Source organism: Halyomorpha halys, unplaced genomic scaffold, assembly GCF_000696795.3.
Source record: "Halyomorpha halys isolate HHAL.00 unplaced genomic scaffold, Hhal_1.1 Scaffold1092.1, whole genome shotgun sequence".
Classification (NCBI taxonomy): domain Eukaryota; kingdom Metazoa; phylum Arthropoda; class Insecta; order Hemiptera; family Pentatomidae; genus Halyomorpha; species Halyomorpha halys.
In genome coordinates this window covers 257,508-281,290 of record NW_027105065.1, presented here as the reverse complement: position 1 = coordinate 281,290, position 23,783 = coordinate 257,508, and the positions used below count along the sequence as shown (strand labels likewise).

The window sequence follows — 23,783 nt, the reverse complement described above, 5'->3', positions numbered from 1 at the left end:
TGTTGTTTTGTTTTTTTTTGTTTTTACAATCATATACACATAACGAAAATTTTTGCTAAATCTTTCAAAACCATGATTTTGAGGAAACTCAAAACACAATTAAATATGTCTTGAACATATTTAATAATTGAAAAAACAAAACAATAAATAAGCAGAAGCATAATCTCCTTCACAGTGGAAAAAAAAAAATTGAAAAACAATATAGAGCCTTGCTTTAGGCTTTTGTGCCCATTTACTGATCAATAGAACATGAAAATATTGTTTACAGAATATTGAAATAAAACAGCTGAGAAAGTTAAAACAAAATTCAAAAGCCTACTATACAACAGGAATTATCCATTTATAAATAAAACGAAATAAGTTTATGAAAGAAAATATGCTTATGCTTTGTAAGAAGATACAGATCAACTTTAAATTAACAATCGTGTAGATAACGTTAACAATACAAGTGTTGGAAGGGAATACGAAAGACCGAACGCTGATCCTTTAGGCTTATCAGTTTTGCCTATCTTATTTCCATTGACCTGAGTAGTTGGTGAAATTTCGGTCTTTCTCAGATCGTAATCTAAAAAAAAATTTTTAAACAAATAAATAACAATTATCATACCATAGATAACATAAAAATAATATTTATTAACACCATCTCTATGTATAAGTAAAATAAGAAAATGTTTCCAGGGGAAATGTTAGTAATTAGGAGAGAGAGATTAGTTCAGTGCAACAAACCTCATTTTCCTTTGAATTTTTTAAGATTTTTTGAATAAAACCATATTTTCCCCCTTAAACACTGAAATTTTTCTACTGTGATTGATTTCTCAACGATTGTAACATGATAGCATGAATTTTCCAAAAGATAGCAGCCAATTTGTAGGAAAACATTACTTTGTAAGGCGGTTGTAGCAGTGAAAGCAATGTAAACACACGAAAATGAATAATAATAATAAATTATTTTTTTCACACAAAATATTTCTTAAAGTGGGATTGTAATTATACTGTTGATAGTTTAGCAGAAGTAAATTTCATAAAATGTAGATGATAAATTAAAGAAGGAATAATTTAATAACACACCTCTGCCATCTCCTGAACCAGAACCTTCCCCATCTACTGCTACATCATCATCATCATCATCGATACCATCTCCACTTCCACCGGATCCACTTTGCTGCACCGTTAAGGAATCAGGTACCAGATCCCACCTGTCACTTTTATAACGTCCCAAAACAACCTGAAATGACACAATATTAAATAATAATAAGCGCACAAATGTTGAATGTTAATAGGGAATGAATATAAATAAAAACTATAATTTTTTGGCATAAGCGCAGATTCAAAACTTTTCAAATCCAAGTACCATTTTGAAACCATAAAGTAGTGTACTTAGGCAGAGCCCTGTTCTATCAACTCTGGGGTAGTGGCCTCAATGTGAATGCAACAGTAATTTAATTTCATTTAAACAGCTGTGAATTAACTCATGAAGGGAAGTCTTTTGGGCACACTCAGTCTCTTGGGACCACCAAGGTAGGAAGATAAATCTGTTCTACTGCTTAATTAGGTACGTTACATTTATTTTCCAACAAAGGCCTAGTTTAAAATAACAATATAATTTCAAGATTTCAATTAAACACATGAACTTATAATGCTCCAGGATATTGTGAAGTAAAAATTAATATCATAATCACAATCAATCATATCAATGAACTATGACTGGCAGGTAACAGAAAATAAGAAATAAGGAAGGACAAAAAGATTTTTTTATTTGTGTAAATTTTCTCAAAATTTTAATAAAATACAATATAAATAATATTTGAAAAATCACCTGTCTCATATATCTCAGCTTATCACTTAAATGCCTAATGTTAGGATCGGGAGTAGTCTCTGTCCATTTCAGCTCTGGATTGTATTTTTGAGCATCAATTCCTGGCTTCACTAAAGCTTTTGTATACCTGCAACATTCAAAATTTAATAAATTATGAATTGAAGGTAATAAGATCTGAATTACTATAATAAAATTACGGTATTATCTGTCCATATGACGACAACTAAGAATCACACCTACATATCTGATAAAAATTGCATGTTTCCGTCTGTCTAAGAAAGTTAGCTATGTAATTGGCAATAAACTGCTTTTTTTCTCTCTTTTTTCCCCCTTGTTCCCTCCCTCAGTAATTCTGTGAGAGTGCAGTTTATTGATTTTACATACATGTTCCATGCTCTCAAGAGCATATGGTCTTGGAAAAAGCACAATTGATTTATATACATTTTTATATTTAAACATACATAAATTGTATAAAAAATAAAGGAAATAAATAGTAAATATATAAAAAGAAATGAAAAAAATAAATAAATAAAAAGGAATGAAAAAAATTAATAAAGTATGGAAATAAAATGAAAATAAACCAAAAATGAAAATAAAGTAAACAGAAATTACAATAGAAAATAATTAAAATGGGGAGTCATTGGGCCACAAATAATGAGACTTTTTAAGCTAAAGATGTACGTTCTTCTTTGTACTTTTTATACGAAATGTGCTGAGGTACAGGCCAAGACAGACCATCTATGGTCGTTTTCCTTATTGGCATAGCTTTGTCTAGTTCACACAGTCTACAGTCATACATTAGATGCCCCAAGTCCTGCACTGTCTGTTGATAATATCTAAAATTCTCATCAGGAGCAAGTCCAAATATTTGCTTATTTTATATCATTAAATTAGAAAAAAAAAGTTATTTTTTTGTTATTATCCTACCGCAACTATGTAAGGAAAGTATGGTAATCGAGTCATAATATTGATATCATTTCAGAACCCCTGAATCTAAAAATTTGTTTTCTATCACTGGTTTGTCTGTGTGTCTATACCACAATTATGTCTGGAAAGGGTACACCGATTTATTAGAAATTATTTTTATTTTGTTGAAATTGCACCAAATAGGGCTCGCAAAAAATGTGTTTTACTATCTTAACAGTGTAGAGCCAAAATTCATATGATGGTTTTGATATAGAACTAGCTTAAATTCTTCTTCATAAAGTTCTTTAACTAAGTGCATGAGTCATCACCTGTATTTTTGGATCTCTCATACAAGCAAACCTGACCTGCAGTAACCAGGGCATGGCAAAATCCTATTCTTCTTCAAAGCAAAAGTGATGCCAAAAAGGCCACGCCCACGAGAGTTTAATAAGAATGTCCGTCATTGTAATCTAAATTGAAACAGAAGGCAGACAGTGATTGGCTCATAGTCTTCCATAGCTGTTCTTCCACTCCCCTCAAATGTACATGAGGCCTGCCTTTTTGGTATATGTTATTCTGCCAATTTACCCCCTCCAAAGCTGTTTACCTCCTGGCGAATGCCTACTACATATCAAAGACGACAAAACGTTTTTCACTACATCAGGTATCAGCTTATACCTTCGGCAAATAAACATAAAATAAATCAAAATCGGACCAATATTAGCAAAGATACAGCAAGTATTTTTGGATTTATATGTCTACGAACGAGTAACCGAATTCAACTGAGATCTTTACGCTGATACTTCGTCTAAATTAAAAAAATAAAAAGTATAACTCATTGTTCATTTTTTACCATCTAGAAGAATAATGATTTAAAATTTATGTTTCAATCATGGGCGAGTTATTTGCAATCAATTTTTTTTTTTACTTTATATGCTGGAATAAAGAGTATATAAAATTAACGCAGAAGGGAAAATTAATGAAAGAGAATTCGACTAATTCTAAAGGGAGGAGGTGGAGGAGAGGGGGGGGGGTGAATCGGGTGATTGATGGAGGCGGGAGGACCCAGGGCACCTGAAGAAAGAAGAAGCCATTACAGGGAGGGTGTCGGTAACGATATGCAAACACCGCTCGGTGTCTCATTTCGGTTTATTTTAACGAGTGTTCTCCTGTCAGGGCCTTGTATTATACAAAGTCAGGATACTGTATCTGTATATCGTATACACTTTTGTAACTGCTAATACAGTGCCATTTTATACAATACAACTAGTGTTACAATTTCCACCCACTAATTTTTTTTATATAAATAGACAATGATAATAAAAAGGCTTAGCGAATTTCAATTCCAATATATTAAACTTTTGTAGGGAGGGGAATAATAATGGGAGAAAACTTTCTGGAAAAGTGAAACCAAAAAGGTCTTATTATTTTATGCCGTTTTCACATTTCAGGCGATTTTTAAAATACAGCTCGATTTAACTATTTTAAAGTTTCATTTTCCAGTTTTAAGGCAATATTTCAAAAGTGATAAAGGACTCGCTCCCTGGGGGTCTTAATGGAGCGGGTCCGGCCGGGAAAGATTGCCATTTTTTGTGTTATTATGGAGGTGTGGCAGAGGAGTAGGATCCAATCACAACCTGTCTTCTGTTTCAGCTCAGCTAACTATAAACCTCAACATAAAACTGAGTACGAGGGCGGGGTCAACTCTCCCCTTTTTGGCTTCACTTTCTCTTAGGTCTCAGTAAGGTAAGTTATACCCTTCCGAAACTCAATAAAACTCAAATCTATAAGTTTCAGCCTATACTAAATCCTACCTCCTACAGACAGTGTAACAAAAAATGGAGAAAAATCTGAAATTTAATATTTAACCCCCAAATTGTATATATGTGTACTCTTTTGGGCATTACAATCGCCTAAAAATGATGTTCAATATTTTTATTTTGATCAACAAATGCATTTTTGATTTGCTATACAAGGTGGTATCCCAAAAAGCCGTTTCATCCCAATAATTAGATTAATTATGCCTACTTGAAGGTATTCTGTTGCTACTATTAAGAGATCCGAAGGAAATAACTAAAAGCTAAATGAAAGCTATTCATTTTTCAATAACTGACAATTGAATATTCGTTAGTTCTTTATTCTTTATTATGTATGAACTTTAAATTTAAGTTCTCAATTTTAACGGACCATAACTAAGAAAGCTCCCTGAGTTCCTATACTTTTTTAGAGCTTGAAGTTTATCTAATGTAAAAAAAAAAAATTATTTTTAATTTTAAAATAAAAGTATTACAAACATGCTTATTGTGGTATCTACCGTATAATCTAGTTTTATGGATAGAAAAATTAATCAAGACATTGTTGAAAATATAATAGAATGAGACATTGGTAATAAAACAGATTTAGATTTTTTATCTCCGAGGAAGAAATATAATGGAGGGAGTAAACTGTCAGAAAAATTAAAATCATATAGGCAGGCCTAGGTCTTATGATGAACTGAGGTTTGCATGGATTAGCTCAAGTTGTGGATGGAATTTGATACAATAGGTATGGGAGCACCTAGACTAATCCGCACCATCCTACAAAATGCCATCAGAGTCGGGTTGACGATGGCAGGTATCATACCCAATCATGAACATGACTACAGACGTTGGTATCTTATAGGATGGAGGAAAACTGTTGGGAAAAAGTAGCTCCCACGTAAAATTATAATGAAACTAATGACATATCCCGTATTTAGCATCAACCACGTCTTGGATTACTTCAATCATATACTTTTTTTGAAGCAATATATATGGTAAGATTGGTATAAACGTTTTTTAAATTAATTAATATTACCTTTAATTTAAATAATTGTACTATAATAATGAAGGATAATTAATGGTAGACTTAGGGACTAAGAATATCTCCGAGGTAGGAGGAGCAAAGAAGACAAAGGCTGAAGGCAGAGGAGACATATATGTTACCACTAATGACCAGGATCGTTATAGGAGGCCTAAGTCAGCGCTCATACTTCACGCTTAGTTACTTCTTCTACATCTACACTGTCGCTTCCTCTAAGTAGCTACACACGATTACACAAGCACAAGTATGCACATTCTTCAATGGACGACCACATAATAAAGGCATAAACGATTATATTCCCACAACGTTCGTACGCAAGACGTCATAAACTGTAAAACAAGACTGCGGTTTTTGGCAATTTACACTTTCAGAACTCGTCGAAACAATGAAATATGCCTGATACGAATCAGTCTTAATATATGATTTTTAATAAGAATCCGTAAACCAAAATTATCCTATTCCATTGGATATCCCAGTTTTTTTTTATATTGGGACCATAGATAATAAATCTCTGGCCGCGGGATGTGGTCTACTTACAGGACATAGGGCTCATGCGATCACACATAGCCTAGGAGGGGATGTAGAAACCGAACCTAACGTCAATACGAACCGTGGTTTCCCTGGTACAGAGTCTAGTCTAGTGTCGATTTCAACGACTTCAACTTGGATTCAAGGACAGGTAACAATCTTTCCACATCCACGAGGCTGAGGCAGGAACAATAGGTCTTATATTTCTTATCCTGGATCTGATTTTATTTATAATTCCCTGCCTGGTCATTTCTGACATACGGGCGGGTTATCTGAAGGTAACAAACCCATTCTAACCATGGCGGAAGGGTCAAGTTTTAATTCTGTTGGATCACTACGATATAAAAGTCAACCACCCAGGCCGGATACAAACCGGCGCCGCACCAGTCATCTCCCTCGCCAACAAACGATCCTTTTTCCTCGGGTCAGGTTGTGGACCAAACATTCTGGAACACAACGCTATTCCCGATTAAAATACACGGAATAGGGTTACATCTCTTACATCTAGTCCGTGTGAGTTGCATACAGTAAGATGACAGGCCCAACAAACATGGAGGGGACAAATGTGACTTTCAGTCATTAGTGGTCACCCAAGTGATGTTACTTTACTTTGATTACCTATTACCAACGCCTCTATAAGTTATGGCCAAAAACAGCTGTTACTGCGATGTCAGCTGACAGAGGGCCATATCAGCTGATCAAATGAATAGATATAGAGAAACTGGGAATCAATAAAGCTCCGTCAGTCTTTTACTGGAACCCGTGCGAGTCATTTTTTATCCTTGTATGTATGTACAGAGATAGATAGATTTCCCCCCCGTTATTGGGCAAGACATAGCAACAGAGCTGAGGAAGGAAGGAGATGGAACAGGGAGATGAGGTGCTATTGGGATGCAGAAGAGCTTGCCAATATAAAGCCGCTGTTTACCTGGCAGCTTACCACACCTCGAATCAGTTCCTACCTTCCTCTCCGACCCCTGTTCTAGGCTTATTTTTTTTGGATACCTTCGGCATATACCACAGGAGCTCTCTACATTGTGAATAACATTGATACCATCTCGAAAATCGAAAACAAAGTTAGGTCGCTGAGGAAGATATTTTTATGGAAAATTTTGGACATTTATCAACTACCGAAGATATTAATAGTAAACCATCGCCATGATTTGATGCCACTTCATTTTTCAATTTAAATCGTGAATAATTTAACTAATTTTGGAAGAAATTCTACCACCTTCATGATAATCCATTAACAAAACTGTTAGAGAGAAAAAATAAAAAATAAGATAGTCTTTATTTTGGGATTTCAGGTCCTCATTGATCTGTAAATAGCTTCATAAACTATGACCTACATTAATAGATTATAGGTTATGAAAACAGCAATAACTATTCAGTCGTGTATTCCTTCTCAATGTGCAAAAACATCTCTAATTCGACACTGATATACTGTATTCGTACAGCTGTTTTTAATAGTTAATAAGTCGTAGTTAAGTTGTAAATAGTTGTAGAATTTAAACTTTCAGGGAGACTAACTCGTAATACCGTTTTTTAGTAAGTTGGTATACTTCATTTTATTTAGTAAATTCTCATAATAATTATAACAATGTATATTCTTGTTTTATAAATAGCGAATTTGCCGGAAACAAACGGATAACGAAGGCAACAGAGGAGACCGCAACCGCAGATTGGGGTGCTGCCAGCCCATCCACCCTGGTGTTGAGGGATAGATTGTAATTGTTAAGGCCGTGGATTAGAGCATCTATTTAATCTACACCGCTAAGACCAGCAGTAAATCTCTACCCCACCAATCAACTGTGGTCTTCCCCCACTGCCCTGCTTTCCCACTGCCCCGATACTGTAAAGAGTACTATGAAGTCCTTGTTCACTATTCTATATACCGTTATAAGCCTGAGCTACTAAGAGAAAAAGAAATAGCATGGTATAGTTATTGCAACAATTGAAGGCGCAAAAAAACAACAGCTTAATAAGCGCAAAAACACTGTTAATACTACACCGTAACTATTTTATTAAATTTACAAACAAAAATGTTATACATAAATATACTGCATATAAAATATAGAGATATTTTTATTTTCTCTTACGTATATATCGAATATATAGTAAAAAAAATTTAACGATCATGAAAAATTTCAAATTTCATTCAAAATTCAGTTTAATGGAAATACACGTTTTTAGGTCACCTGTGACCAAATAATCAAGTTTCGCATAATGGTCTGTTTTTCAACAGGCAAGCTCAAAAACGAAAAGTCGTATAAAATGAAATTACATAAGACGGGTATATGCCTCGAATGTTACAGCAACTTTTTCGAAAAAATCGACCAACTGGAAGTACCACTTTATAGGATCGACTTTTAACATTTTTAAATTTATAGGTCTTAACCACATTAAAATAGTCTTACAGGGCTTGAATGCCAAATTTTCAAAAATTTCAAAAAAACTTCCACTAAAGTAGCTTCAATTTTCTTTATTTAAAGACAATAACCAGTTCTTATTGATAGTTATAATAAACAAGATATTTTTTTTTTAATTATTTATTTATTGTAATTTACAACTGTACAAAATAATACAACAGGTAAATATGTAGTATGTTTCATATACACTTGAAAATCTTGGGAAGGAACCACCCATTGGTGGTACTTCAAACATTAATTTAAACTAGAAGGTCCCGCGGCCATCTTCTTTTCTGACGCCTCGGAGGATTATCAGGGATTGTTAAGGATGAAAGATTAAGAATTAATGGGTTAGGATGGTTAAGGAGTTTGGAATAAAAAGACGCATATCTGTTTTGGGTCAAATCTGCAACGAATGGGATGTTAAGGTCTTTATGAATGAGTTTATTTGTGACGTAATAAGGAGCATCAAGGATTTTACGTAGGATTTTAAACAAGATATAAATACACAATATTACAGAGTTTTATGACTAACAAAAGGAGATAAAAATGATAAATAGATGCAACCGATTTGAATGGTTAAGACATTCCACGATTGCATGATGGCTTCCCTATCATTTTTTAAGCTGTTATATTCTTTAAAATGTAAAATTCATATTTGATATTACCACCTCAAGGAGCATTAAAATACGAATTATCATAATGAAAGAACAATAAAAATTATTTGCTCATAATTTTCGCTACTCACTTTAGATTCCACAAACCACAATAATAGTGTTAACTTGAACAGGTCACTAATCCACACAAAACTTGGGGGACATAGGCCAAAGTTTTTGAATCATTCTCATCTGATTCATGAAAAGAGTCTTGTACAATAAAGTAGATGAATTATAAAACTGAAATCCTTTTTACCTCGATCTGTTCTACTAATACAATTCTGCAGCCAAAGGAGAAAAATTTTACGACTTTTTCTTTTGAAGAAAAAAATATATTTTTCACATTCCGGAGTCTCCTTCGTTGTAGCGTACTTTTTTTTTTAAAGATTTATGAATAAACAACGATGAAAAATATAACATGAAAGTCAAATCCTAGTCTTACGTCTTAGTTTAATTAGGGTCGGAGAAAATTATTTCGAAATATCTCAGGTTCCGAATGCCTCTAAGCCTCGGCTGCTCGCAGTAAGCTATTTCAATAGAGGTGGACTGGTCAGCCACAAGTAGAAATATTCGAAGACAATTACTGTCCAAGAACGTAAAGGGAACGTCCTGGGAATTTAATCTATGCAGGAGGTCGATATCAACTGTCTTGTTGCTCCACTGAATCTCGCCGAAATAGAACTGTATGGAATCTCAAACATTTTGTTAGCTGCTCTGCGGGTGGAGTAGAATGTATCTCTTGAAACAAATGGACGCATAGGAGTAAATATAAGAGAGAGAAACCCTACCATACAATTTGGCACGACGTCAGTGACTGTTTAGGATCATCGTAATACATAAGAAGTGGTGAATTGCTATGTACGCAAAACCGTCATGGTTTTCGCTACCTCCACTTCGATTTTAAATAAATTACCAATTTTTAGAGACTGGTAGTATATTGTGAATAAGGTTAATTTAAAAGGGAATGAGAAGGTTGATAAAATCTAACTTCTACTAATATAGTAATTTCTAGATGGACTAGGGATGTTCGCAACGTTGCGCAGAAGAAAAAAGTAAGAGTTTTTTTACCTAAAAAATATTTTTCAATTACTCTAATACTTACAAAGTTTCACACTTTTCGAAATTTGCAAATTTATCACCATTAACATATTTAGATAAGTTAATTAATACTTCAGTGGTGTCATAGATAAGCAGTCCCCAATTCGGGCCATCATTGTTTATCTTCCAAACTTCGTAAAATGTACAGAGTGTAAGTAAATTTCATTTTAGTATTCACATCATATTTTTAGAACGTTTTTATTGCACATCTGTCCCTCTTATAGCTCTGGTTTTAAACAAACAGCAGCCATAGGCTTCTGAGTACATTATTTGTTTCTGGATGTAAAAGTTAAACCGTCTGAAAAGAAGATGGCCTCAAGATCTTCTCTAGAAATATCAATGGAGTTCTATCAATGCGCAGATTCACCACATGTTTGTATCATGCCATTGTAATATAACTCACATTACATTTACTTGTTGTATATTTTTAATACAGTTGTTAATATCAATACATAAATTTAAAATATATATATTTTTGGAAGTTGGATTGGAGGGTTTGGGATACAATGGGCCATTATTCACTGATAATAGACATATGTCAACGACATGAATAGGGAAGGCGGTGTTTAGATGTCAGCTGTAAAAACTGTATAAAAGATAAGACCAAGAATACTATCCTGAGGTACACCAGACCAGACTGAGGGGAGAGTAATGAGTAAGCACTGTTGTGAATTACTTTAAATTATTCCCCCACCCTCCAAAACATACATATAATAAAAATGAATATTGGTTGTTAGTATTTCAAGATACTAATGAATAAATACAGAAAAATATTAAATTAGAATGGAAACCTGAATTCCGAAAAAAAATCTCGATCCCGGTTTTCCCCAATTAATTTATGTAATATACTTGTTTAAAAATAATCACCAAACCAGGCCCCCGACGGCTTGATAAATTTATTAAGATCCTTAACGAAGGATTTTTCATTATGGAATAAAAAGGAAAAAAAAATCAATAAACTGAAGGTAGAGTTTAAAAAAGCTGACAGGAGCTTAGAAGGGAATTTCGGAAATTCTTTAATAAAGCGTTAAGAAGGGACTAAGAGTTTACCCTTGCGCTACTGTAGCATCCTTTCAATGGGTTCGGTCATTATAACTTTGTTGGAAAGTTTGTCTCACTCGAGTCAGAGACCCCAAGGATTCCTCGTAAAATCTCCGGCCTTTCACTTTTACCTTTTAGAATTTTAAGGAGCTTCCGAGGAGGAAATCCCCGAATTGTTCAATTTGCCTACTTGAGGCCTAATCATCTTTAAAACTAATTAACTCCTAATGCGGATCTAACCCCAACTTTGAGGGAACAATAGGTCCCGCCCCGCCTTAACGGCTTTATCATTTATGATGTAACTTCACTCAGCAACTCCAAACAAATCGCTTATCAGCTCATATATCGATGCATTAAATTAAAGAGAAAATCTTTCGTATTTGTAATAAAATTTTATTACACACATCATATCTCTTATCATAAAGTCCCAATTTAAAAAACCAAATAATTCAGTGAAAATCATTCTGCCAGAACCTTTAATTAATATGACCTAGTATTTTCTTTTATTTAAAAACTGACTTTTTAGGAGGCCTCCATATTTTCTGTAATACAATCATAAATATAAGAAATAAGTTATGTACTTATCTTTAAATTAACATTTATTGAAACAATTATTTATTTATTTTTTCTTCATAACCCCTATTTCTGGATTTCATTTAAGGTTTCTAGCATAAATATATATTCTGGTCCTGCACTGTTTCCTTCTTCTGTAGTGGCCTACATTTTAAGAAGTTTTTGACTTGTATTTTTTGTTGGTATTTATTTTTTTTATTTTATTTTTTTCTGACCTCCTAGAAAAAATAAACATAAACAAATTAAATATATACAAATAAGAAATGGATGTATATATGCAGGCAGATATGGATCTTGGTTTGCCAAAGTGGCATTATAAGATAAGTTGCCGGGTCCGCTGAAGGCGGTGCCATCGATGATGGCATGAGTGCCGTGAGTAATAAATACCAACATTTTAAGTCAATCCAAAGATCGTATTTATTACTTGCACTTACCTGTATATGAAACATATAGTAAGTAAATATTTCGGGATCGTGCAACAATTTGAATTCGAGTTTTAGACGAAAATAGACGTTTTGAGGTCTCCTGAGTCCAAATAAGTCTCGTAAAATGGTTTGTGTGTGTGAGTGTGAGTATGTTGTCAGTTCAGCTCAGAAGCGAAAATTACATATTTAAGGCGGGTATATGCCTAGGAAGTGAAAATAACGTTTTCAATAAAATCGACTGCCCGGAAGCCTCACGTTATAGAATTAATATTTCACATTTTCTCAAAATTGGCTCTTAACGATTTTGATTAAAACCATTATATCAATATAAAATTGAAAGTTCTTTAATATCGGCTGGGTCTAATCCTCAAACAGAAATTTATTATTTTTTTATTTTTTTTTCTAAGGTAACATCAATAAATTTAAGATTTTATATCTTGTCATCTAATTAAAATTGGTCAATCCAGAAGAATTAATTACAACATTTTTGTCAACGAAATTTATTTTTAACCCCCCCCCTCCTCCTCTCCTTCTAATCCTAAACAATAGTATGAATTATGAAAATATTCTCCACCAACTGATACACTTAAGCCAGTTATATTACAGTTGTCAAATCTACTCTTGCCACCCAATTAAATAAAGCTCTTTGTCAAAAAATCTGGAATGTGACGTATTTTGGAATGATTTTTTTTAATAAGATGATAAGAGATTAAATGTATCATAACAGAGAAATAAATCAAATATACTTAAGCTATCGTAGTGATTATGTCGATATAAGATTGATGATCGTGTCTATGGTGTATATATGGGAGTATATATGTATGTTCATATGTTTTCTTTTATATATATGGATAGTTGCGTTCATGTATATGAGCAGTGTAGTTACTAAGTATAACAGGCGATTAATATACCGTGATTATATGAATCATTAGTAGTTTCGGTTCGAACGCGTAGAAGTTTTAAATAAAGTAAATTAAAATAAAAAAGTTTTACTAATTAGCCCATTACCTGATTTAAAGATTATAAGTTCTTCCTTCGTCATTTATATGCTTTTGGACTCCACATTTTCCCATTATATACACTTAAAAGTGATAAAATGCTCTTCATAATGTTTACTTAGAATAGAAATATCATTTATCCCTTTGTTTATTATTCTACAAGTTCATTTACAAAGATATATAGCGATTACTTTACAAGTTAATGAAATAAAACCGCTCAGTATTTGGAACGAAGTTTATTCTAAAGCCTCCGAGTGCGACCACAAAGCAAATAATAGTCTCTTTTCTTCATAATTCTATTTACTCCTCTGCTTTTAGTGGTCTGTTCTCACAATTCAATTTACAAATTTAATGAAACAAAGTGTTTCACAATAGAAACTATCTATGTCAAATTAAATTCCTCGCCATAAACCTACGGCATTCATTACTCCTTTGTAAAAGATGTTATTATAAAAGAGAAAATTTTCAGATATCCTTCAAAACTTTACAAGTAGAGAAGTAGGACTGGACAAAAAAAATGTAACACATTTTTTGATCTTTATTTATTTCATGATCTTATTTTCTTGCTAATAAACAGATTTCGTGATACTTGCCAGAATTAAACCTCTGTGGCGAAGAATTCTATACAATTCTACAACAAGATTACAACAATATCAATATCACGAGAAGGAGAGAATCTGTCATATATTTAATTAAATTCAAGAGATTATGTCTCATAGGAAAGTCTCAATTTAATAAAATAATTATTAAATTTAATAATGATTAAGTTGTCAAATTTTATACCAATTTAATAATTTCAGCGAAAAGTAATTTATTTATTTTTAAAGCGACGTTTCGGAGTACTTCTCGGTCTTTAGGGTCCATCTTTCTAAAGTTTCGATAATGCAACAATGAATAATAAATATTATTGCACACTTATTTTTAAATTAACATTAATTGAAACAATAATTTATATCACCTCATACAACAATATTGTATTCTGGATTTTCTTTTTAGGAAGTTTGATTATATTAATTTCTATAATTTTAGAGGTTTAAAAACTTCCAAATTTGAATATAATATTTTTTACATTTTTCTTCATTGTTGAACAACATTTCGGACATGGTATAGTCCAAAGAGGTAGTATCAAATACAGAGCAATAATTTGTGCTACAGAGAGAGATGAATGCACAGATAGTGAAGGAAAATGAATTAAACAAAGCAGTGTGAAACAATTTTCAACCATGATATATAGATGACATGATTTCGATAGTAGAATTGAAAATTTGACAAGTATGGGGTAAATATAATTACAAGAATTGCAATTGCACATATATGACATGGATGAAAATTGTTGATAGAAATAAATTATTTTTAGGATTGTAAAGGTGCATGAATATAGGACAATTGTCCTGGAACGTTGTACAACAATATACAACAAAATAAAAATAAAAAATAGATTAAATTCATCTTTGTAAGTTTTTAACCTAAAAATTATAGAAAATAATGTCTACCATTTGTATCTATCCCGAGTCTTGTATGTTCATATAATATTAATTTCGGCGCTATTTAAAAAAATCTATTTCTTAACTAAAAGGGGACATTATTCCAACCGGAGTGGGAAGTTCGAGTTTTTATTTCGAGGGACCTCCACGAAATAAAAGTAGTAATATGACGCCACTGTTACCTACAAAGAAATCAAATTTTTATAACACACCAATAATTATTTTCACTGTCCAGTAAAGTAAAATGAAGAATATTGTAAATATAAACATTTTTGTTTATATGGCGGTTTAAAATTTACGAGTTAAAAGAGATTTCTAGTATCTTTTATTTCCTTGCTCCTGGATTTTAAGAAAAAATATTAAATTTAAATTGGTTGTCATTATTGTACTTTTGAAATTTTAAATTTCCAAATGAATAAAGCTTTTGATATTGATGGCTAGTTGAAATTGACAAATTGTCTATAGCCTGAGAATCACTTATTATAGTGGCTATTACAAAATGACAAACATAAGAAGTAAATCATAAAAACATAAATAAATTGATTGAAATTTGTGCTAATCCCTATTTTTCTGAATAATTATAAAATTTATGTCTGAATAAATGTACTGTTTTTTTGTTTTGTTTTTAAGTTTGATTTTATAATTAGTTTACTTATATGAATTATAAAAGAAGTTTTAGAAAGAATTAGAAATTTCAAGAAATAAAAAGAACTTTTAAATAACTAGATTAATTTATAATTTTTTTTTAATTCCATAAACATTGTAAATCTTCGGTACCAAATAAAGAATAGGCCCCAGTGTAGCCGAACTAACGGCCAAGAAGAGGTAAACAAGGAGGTAGTAACGAAATGGGTAAACAGAGCTAACATAAAAACAGGGCTGATGCTCCGGTAAATCTTATCCAGGACTAAGAGTAGTTCCCTCCAGCTCCAGGGATCCAGGCTCATCATTCATAAACCTCCCCAAGCGGGCCTACTCAATGTCTTCCAGGACTCTTGAGTTGTGGCGGCAAAGGCCTCTTGTATACTCGTCCAGTTTATTTCAGTGTCTGAGTTATTACAGAGCCCAAGGTAGTTATGAATGGTTGTAAGGTCCTTGTAATACTTAGCATGAACATAAATTCTGCCTGGTGTTCTAAGAATGTGTGTATTTATAACTTCAGTTTTATCTCATGTGTTAAAGCAAATTAAAACATAAATATTACGGAAGCTAGGTTTAAGAATTCCACTTAACACAGTCCAACAGGATATATTAGTCATTTGTATAATATTTTTCTGGAAGAGATAACACATTTTAATTTCATCCACTTTTTAATTGACCATTAATCCTGATATAAAATATATTAGCAGGCATCATTATTAAAACAGATTTAAAAAATAATTAATAATTAGTAAAAAATCAGAGTAATTTCATAACAGATCAAAATGGGATATGGCAAATTCCTAAGTCAATAACATAAGGGCATAGTGCAGTAAAGTATTAATGATGTACATAATAGAAAATATGTTAATGATGAGGTAACATTTCAAAATAAATAGTAACATTAAATTTTAACATCAGAAAAAAAAAAGGTTTGGCAATTTCTATAGACAGGTATATTTTTGTAATTTGTGCATTTAAATGAAACACTTTAATTATAGATAGTGTTAGTGAAAACCAAAAATTCCTAACTTAAGGATGCCCCTACTAGAATTAGTTATCAATTAAAGTAAGGTAATTATTTAAAATAAGGTTTCGTCAATTATTTTTAAAATTATGAAAAATAAAATAAAAACACTTGAGATAATTTAAAAATGGAGACAGTTTAAATTTCTATTCAAGATTTTTATACGAAAATTTGTTTTATCTTTGTAGACATAGTCCATCACATAGTTGAGGTAGGAAAATTAGTATTTCAATTTTTGACCGAATTTCAAATTTTCAAATATGTAAATTGATATCAAATTGTAAAATTAGCTGAGTAAATAATATTTACATAATTTATAGTTTAAATTTACAAGACTGGAAGATTTTCATTGTCAATTAGTAAGATGTTATGAAAATAATCTTCCTTCATTAAATATTTTTATATAAAAATTAATCACTACATTATATATTAACAACATTTTGGAGCCGTCACTCCTGTGCACTCCAAATGAATCGAATTAACAATTTAATTTATTCAATTAGGTATCTGAATGTAGTGTCTGATAATGTTTTGAAATAAATATAAAAAAAGGATGATTATTCATACAACTCTTTACTAATTATCCTATAATTAATTTTAACTAATTTATTTGAAATTAAAGTATAACTCTTTTTTTATTTTTAGAACGATAGACTGACAACCAGTCTATTGGTTGTGCAAACTCTACGAAACGTAAAGAAATCATAAAAGGGTAATTTCTAGAAGAAAAAAATTATAAAATAAAACATTCTCAATTAAATTCCAAGTTATTCTTTGCAATTTATCAGAAGAATAACAATGTAGTAATATTTTGTTACCTAAACCCACTTATATCTTCTTCTAACCGGCTCGTACTTCCAAAGAAATACCAGGCTTCTTAAGAAACCCATTTCTAGGAGTTTTTCTCAAAAACGAATAGGTTTTGAGGTCAAATCCTTATTTTATTCAAATAATTGAAGCAACTGAGTTATCCTCAGAAACCTGAGAATAACATCTTTATATTCCTTCAGAAAAAAAATCCAACGTATTGCAGGAATTGAACTCTCCCTTCCTTTATTTATAGTTTAATACATTGGTCCCGACAACACAAAGGCTCTAACTTGACAGAATATACTGAATACAAATTAATATGCCCTAAAGGAGATAATGTTGAACTTTAATGTCCTCTAATAATTCTCATCCTTATTGATATTTTTGCCTCCTACCTCTGTTCCTCTTCGCCAAACCGTTCTGTCATTGTCACTTTTTCATTCAGTTCCTTTATCGCTCAAGTTTTTATTTCGAGCTGTCCCTTTTCTTGATTTATTGCCTTCTGAAATTCTTTAAAGGACAACCTTCCCTTCCACCGTTCCGGACCTACTTTAGAAAACTGCCTATCGTCATTTCACCCTTCCATAGCGTTCCTATCGATACAGATACATAATAAATGATGATTAACTACTTTTCAGAAAATGATAAAACCCATTAAGGATATAGTAATGGAGGTTATAGTCGAAAAATTATCAGCAAGTGAACTAGGTATAAGTACATCAAAATCAAAATTTATGATAAGTATACAGATACATTTTAAACGGGGCAACGAAATAATATCCCTTGATATTTTTTATTTATTTACATTATCAATTATTATTACCAAAATAAATATACCTACCATCTTTTTTTTTCACATTACAGCTTTCCAGAATATTCAGAATATTATATATACTATTTATATTTAATTTAAACGTGAGAAATAAATAATCTGCAAACAAAATGAGCATAAGTTGTTCAAAAAATAGTTTATTCTTGATTTTATATACTGATTAATAGATGAAAGTAAACAAACTAAAGTCAGTGAATTAATTTTAAAAGCGTATAGCTTACAATAAAATATAGACTTTAACCAATAAATCAGAAATTTTGTATCAAAAGATAATATATCTACTTCTGAAAAATCAATTTTATCAGTATATTTCAAAATTTAAATTTTCTTCAATCAAATAGGTGTTACAGATCAACATTTGCAATAAAAAATAAATTCATAAATATGAGATACTTCCGTATATTTTTAATAATAATTTCCTAAAATTTTGAATATTTACTTCTGATAGAAAGCTCCTGAATTTAACCATTTTCTTAAATAATTTTATACATCTATAAATAAATTGAAAGTAATAATTGAAGATAAAACTTATGTAAATTGACTTTAAAAATATTTAAATTTGAGAATTTCTTCAGCTGGGAACAAAGGATCATAAAAAAAAAAAAAAAATGGACCATGAATGGTATGAGAGTGGTGCCAGTAATATCAAACTGAAATTGAATTTTTTTATTTTGAACTCTTTTTAAAGCTAATTATGGATTTATTTAATTAATGTCGTAAGCATTTATGTATAATAATTTTCGTTCATAACTTATTATTACATGGTTTTGAATTATTATATAGATTTGCTATTTATTTTCCTTTACATGATATTGGAATTTTATTTTTAATCTAAATTTAACTATCCTTACTTATTAGAATCCTACAGACAGCGTGCCGAATAATATAACCATGGAAAAATATTAAACCCTATACTTGTGACCGCAATAATTTTTACTTCTATGAGATTTTCCATAATTTATTTTGAGGGCCCGTTTGAACCCTATTCCTGTGATATGATCAGAAGCTTTGCTAAACATACCGAGTGAGAAAACCTCAAACTTTTTTTTTTTCGTTATGCTGATTATATCATTTTTTTCTTTAATTGTAAAATTGAGACCGTAAAAGGGTTGAAATTAGTTTGGTCCTCTGAGTTAGTAAAACATTTCTGACATCTCCAAAATTCAAAGTCCGAAAAAGTAAATGAATCTTTATTATTTATTTTTTAACCCATGTACTGGATAGATTTTAATTTATTTTTATTTTTTTTTGGTAATAAAATCATACATAAAGACCTTAATGTTCCCTAAGTAACCGATCTAGCCCGAACCAGATCCTCCTTCCATTATAAACTCTCTAACCCCCGAAACCCCCTAATCTTGCATCCTCTTCCATTCCTGACAATCCTCCGAGGCGCCTGAAAATAAGATGGCCACGAGACCAGCTAATGTCAAATGTCATTAGAGTACTACGAATGGGTAGTTTCTCTACACGCCTGTAACACTCCAATTCAACTTAGATCAGATTTACTAAATGTATTATAATGTACAGTTGTAAATAGCAATAAATAAATATTAAAAAAAAAATTTTTTTTTGGTATGTAAGTTTTGTTGCTGAACTGTATGCAAATTTATTTTGATTTAAGTGTTTTATATTTCAATTATTTCTGAATGAAAAATGTATTCTTATAAGTTATCATAAATAAATAATATAAGCCAGACAGTGTCTTTTAAATTTTTTTGATACTGAAACTCAAAAAATAACTAACATTTTAAGATTAATAAAATGGAACGTTAAACAAAATAACTTAATTGAAAGGAATAAAAAAACTACGTTACATATTTTTTATCTAGAACTCAAAAACAGGGAAAGGTATGAGAAAATATTTCAAATCAAATATGTACCCTAAATTTAAATGATTTCTCTTCAGAGGCAGGTCTCTTTACTTAAAAGTCATGGAAGATGATCGGAGTAGATTCATTATTGGAGAGATTTTCTCGTGGCCTCAGAGCCAACAGGTCATAAGACAACTTTGAGGTATACCTTTCTTTAAATATTTCGCAAGTAATTAACTGACCACTGTTGTGAAGCCACTGAGATTTAACATTACCGAAAGGTGGGGCATTGTAGGGATTCCATCGGACGGAAGTCCTGGGAGGGAATCCCGAAATAGGAGGAACACGGAAGTCGGGGTTAATCAGTTAGTAGGATCGCCGTTGTGTAAATAGTTTGTATAAGGAATCTGCTTCACATGCCCTATCCTCACCGCTATACAAACAGTAGTTTTAAATAGTAACTTCCATGGCAATAAACCTGGGACCAGGGCCCCAAAAGCACCTTTATTTTAACTACTAATTGCCCTCTGTTTATAGTAAGCAGTTACTGGGGTTAGTTCAATAGATGTGGGATTTTATAAAATAAAGTACATTCTGCATGTGATTAACTCAATATCTGAAATTTGTGTGGAGAAGATGGTCGGGGGTGGGGGTGCGGTCAGCAAATAAACACAAAATATTTATTCGTGCCGAAGTATCTTACCCATTGTATCATATATTTCATTTTTTTTTTCATACAGTTCATTATGTTGATTCAAATTGTTTTTCTGTTTTTTTTAGACAGTAATTATATTACACATAGACACGACTTATACATTTATCTTATTCATAGCTTGTTACCTATATAATATTATATTTCATCATCTTGTTATCCATATACTACTAACTACTTCTATGGTTATTAATCAATTATTTTATTTTCAATTAATAATCTATATTTCCAAATTTATTGGTTGTTGTTGCTTGGGGCTTTTGGGAGTAAAACCCTGAGGTCATCAACGCCCACGTTTCTCACTTTATAATTCTATTTCAAAATTTGAAATTCTTTAGATAATTGCTAAATAAATTTACTTACTTTAGATTTTTTTAATACATATGACAAACTTTTGGGTTTAGATCTTATTCAAAAGATTATTCCTTTTTAAGAAAACTAAAACCATTTCTATGGTTTTTTGGTCATCATTCAGGACATCCTAAACACTCGGTCCCACTCCCAATCTACGTAAGTTCATGAAATTTGTTGGTTTATTATTTCTTTTAATATTTTTTCTTATTGTAACTTCTTGGTTGTTATCTCTTAATGTTTTTTAGCCCTAACGAAGACCTGAAATTGAGGTCTAAACGTTGGCAAGAATACATTTTTTTTTTTGTTTATTCGTGTTTATTTGTGAATCCCCCCCCCTCCACCCGGACCATCTACACCATTTATTAATCTACGGTCACCTATCAACACCTCTTCATGAATCCTAAATTAATGTTGAAAAACAAAAAAGACCAATCGTTAAAAAAACTTACGATAGAAGGCATCTTCAATTTAATGTTTTGTTATTAATACGTGTAATACATAAAAAACATAATATTTCACATTTATAAAGTAAAACACATTGGATGTAGAAAACACGAATTGTAGCAAACAATAGATCCATAAAATTAATTAAAATCAAAATACAGATAGTATTGGCCCGCTATTAACTCTCTGAAATATAAAATTAATTTTAATGGTAATTTTCAAGTACTGACGTTATATAAATATTAATTATTGTATATTGCAGTTTTAATTTAGATTATAATAATATGTAAGTCTAAAAATATATCAATTAATCTTAAATAGTTTTTTGCGGACAATAATTAGATGGGAGCTATGTATTTTTTTTTTTAATTTCTCCTCTAATATATATAAGACTACTATTAGACTGTGGTTCAGAAAATTCGCAGAGGACTAAAATTCATTTAAAGTTGTAAATTTATTATTATTTTTATTTTTTAAGTAAAAACCAATCAAAAAAAAAAAAATTAAACGAAAGAAATTTTCCCCAGATTATAATTTAGAATCAAGGTGCCCCTTATGAAGAATTTCATCCGGCCAGTTTGAGGAAAGTTCATTGCAAGAGTTTAGTCATTGTATTCATGGAATTCCAACTTGCAAATTAAATTCAAGTTCATGCATCGAATTATAAAGTTTTAATGGTCTTTATTGAGAGAGCTTTTACGCCCAATTGCATTCAAAACTGGGAAATTCCAGATGATATTTATAAATATTCTGAATTATTAATCAGAATACTAAATGAAAGAATTTATACACCGAAAATGGATTTTGTATTTTTATTTTGCATTTTAACCGAAAAATGTTTTAAATTTAATTATATACTGCGACTATCTCTCACAGAGGTTTTTCTCATTAATAAATAATTGCCCTAACAGAATACTACAAAAGGTAGGAATTCAATTTAGTAGAATGTAGATTAAAGTGAAATTTATATTTATATAATGTGGTATTTCACATGATGAAGAGAAATTTAGTTCTAAAATACTTTTCATTGTATCAAACCAATTATATATCGCCAATGTTATTTAAAAGGGAAGAATCTGACAATTTTTAAAAGATTATATTTTTGTAATTTACTATGTCTGGAAAATTGCTATGCAATTTGCAACAATGCAAAAAAAAAACATCTTTTTTAAACCAGGAAGATTGTTCACCAAGTATGTTTCACGTAGTTACACTGAGTAACAATTACTAATCCAATAAATAATTCCACAAACATAAATATGAAAATACCCACTTTAAGATACAGTTTATGACTTTAATTACCATCAATAAATAGATAGCAAAATAATAAATTATGTGTGTTTTCAAGTAATGAGACTACCACATATATTTAGTGAAAATACACAAGGTTGGATGAACAATGGTTTACCAATTCAGATTCACACTAAACTCTAAAGGACAATTAGCTATACTAACTCAACGACTGGATTAAGTTAGTCTAACAGAAACTGATAAGGAGTAGGACGCGAGCGCCAGTAGTTAGCAACTGTCTTACAACTTCGTCTCCTCCGCAACTTAATTCGCTAATCAGAAACCCGAAATTTAAAGGCATTCAAGCCGCTTAAAATTATAATTATCAAATCAGAAGAGCTAACATTGTTTTAGTAAATAAAAAAAAAAAATTATTTTTAAATATTTATTTATTGCTATTTACAACTGTACATTATACTACAATTAGTAAATATTATCTCGGTTAAATTGCAGTGTTACAGGCGTGCAGAGAAACTACCCATTGGCAGCACTCTAATGACGTTTTACATCAGCAGGTCTCGTGGCCATCTTCTTTTCAAGCGCCTCGGAGGATTGTCAGGAATGGAAGAGGATGCAAGGTTAGAAACTAGGGGGTTTGAGTCGTTAGGGAGTTTATAATGGAAGGAGTGATATCTGGTTCGGGCTAGATCGGTTAGATAGGGAACATTAAGGTCTTTATGTATGATTTTATTTGTGACAAAGTAAGGAACATTGAAATAAAAAAAAAAAAAAAAAAATTAAATGTGATTCTTAGACAATGGTAAGCTTTCGGGTCTCAGTCGAACACAATAATTTCTAAGGATCCATACATAAATTTATACTGTTTACAATATGGTTCCGGGAAAATTTTTTTTAATAGAATAGATGGATTTTATTAATGTTCTGCTTGCTACGAGGTATTCAATTCTCATTGTTATTGCTACACCAGAATAAATGCTGTATTTTAATATTAAAATAAATCTTAACTTTGTTTTCATACGTCTATAAAATAAAGAAAGATTTTACTAAGTGGAGTTCGAACTTAAAATTAAAAAAAAAACTATTCCCAGTTTTTTATCATATTAGGACCGAGTGTTTCAAAACTTAT

At 31.1% G+C, this 23,783-nt stretch overlaps 1 protein-coding gene across 1 annotated transcript in view; it reads right to left on the bottom strand.

The window, feature by feature from the left end:
* Positions 1-410: 410 nt before the first annotated feature.
* Positions 411-23,783, bottom strand: part of LOC106688260 (division abnormally delayed protein) — a 91,392-nt gene continuing 68,019 nt past the window's right edge. The window contains exons 3-5 of the mRNA XM_067048344.1: positions 1,817-1,943; positions 1,069-1,225; positions 411-565 (exon numbers count right to left, since the gene is read on the bottom strand). Of these exons, the coding sequence (XP_066904445.1) occupies positions 411-565; positions 1,069-1,225; positions 1,817-1,943 (439 nt within the window). The remainder of the gene's footprint in view (positions 566-1,068; positions 1,226-1,816; positions 1,944-23,783) is intronic.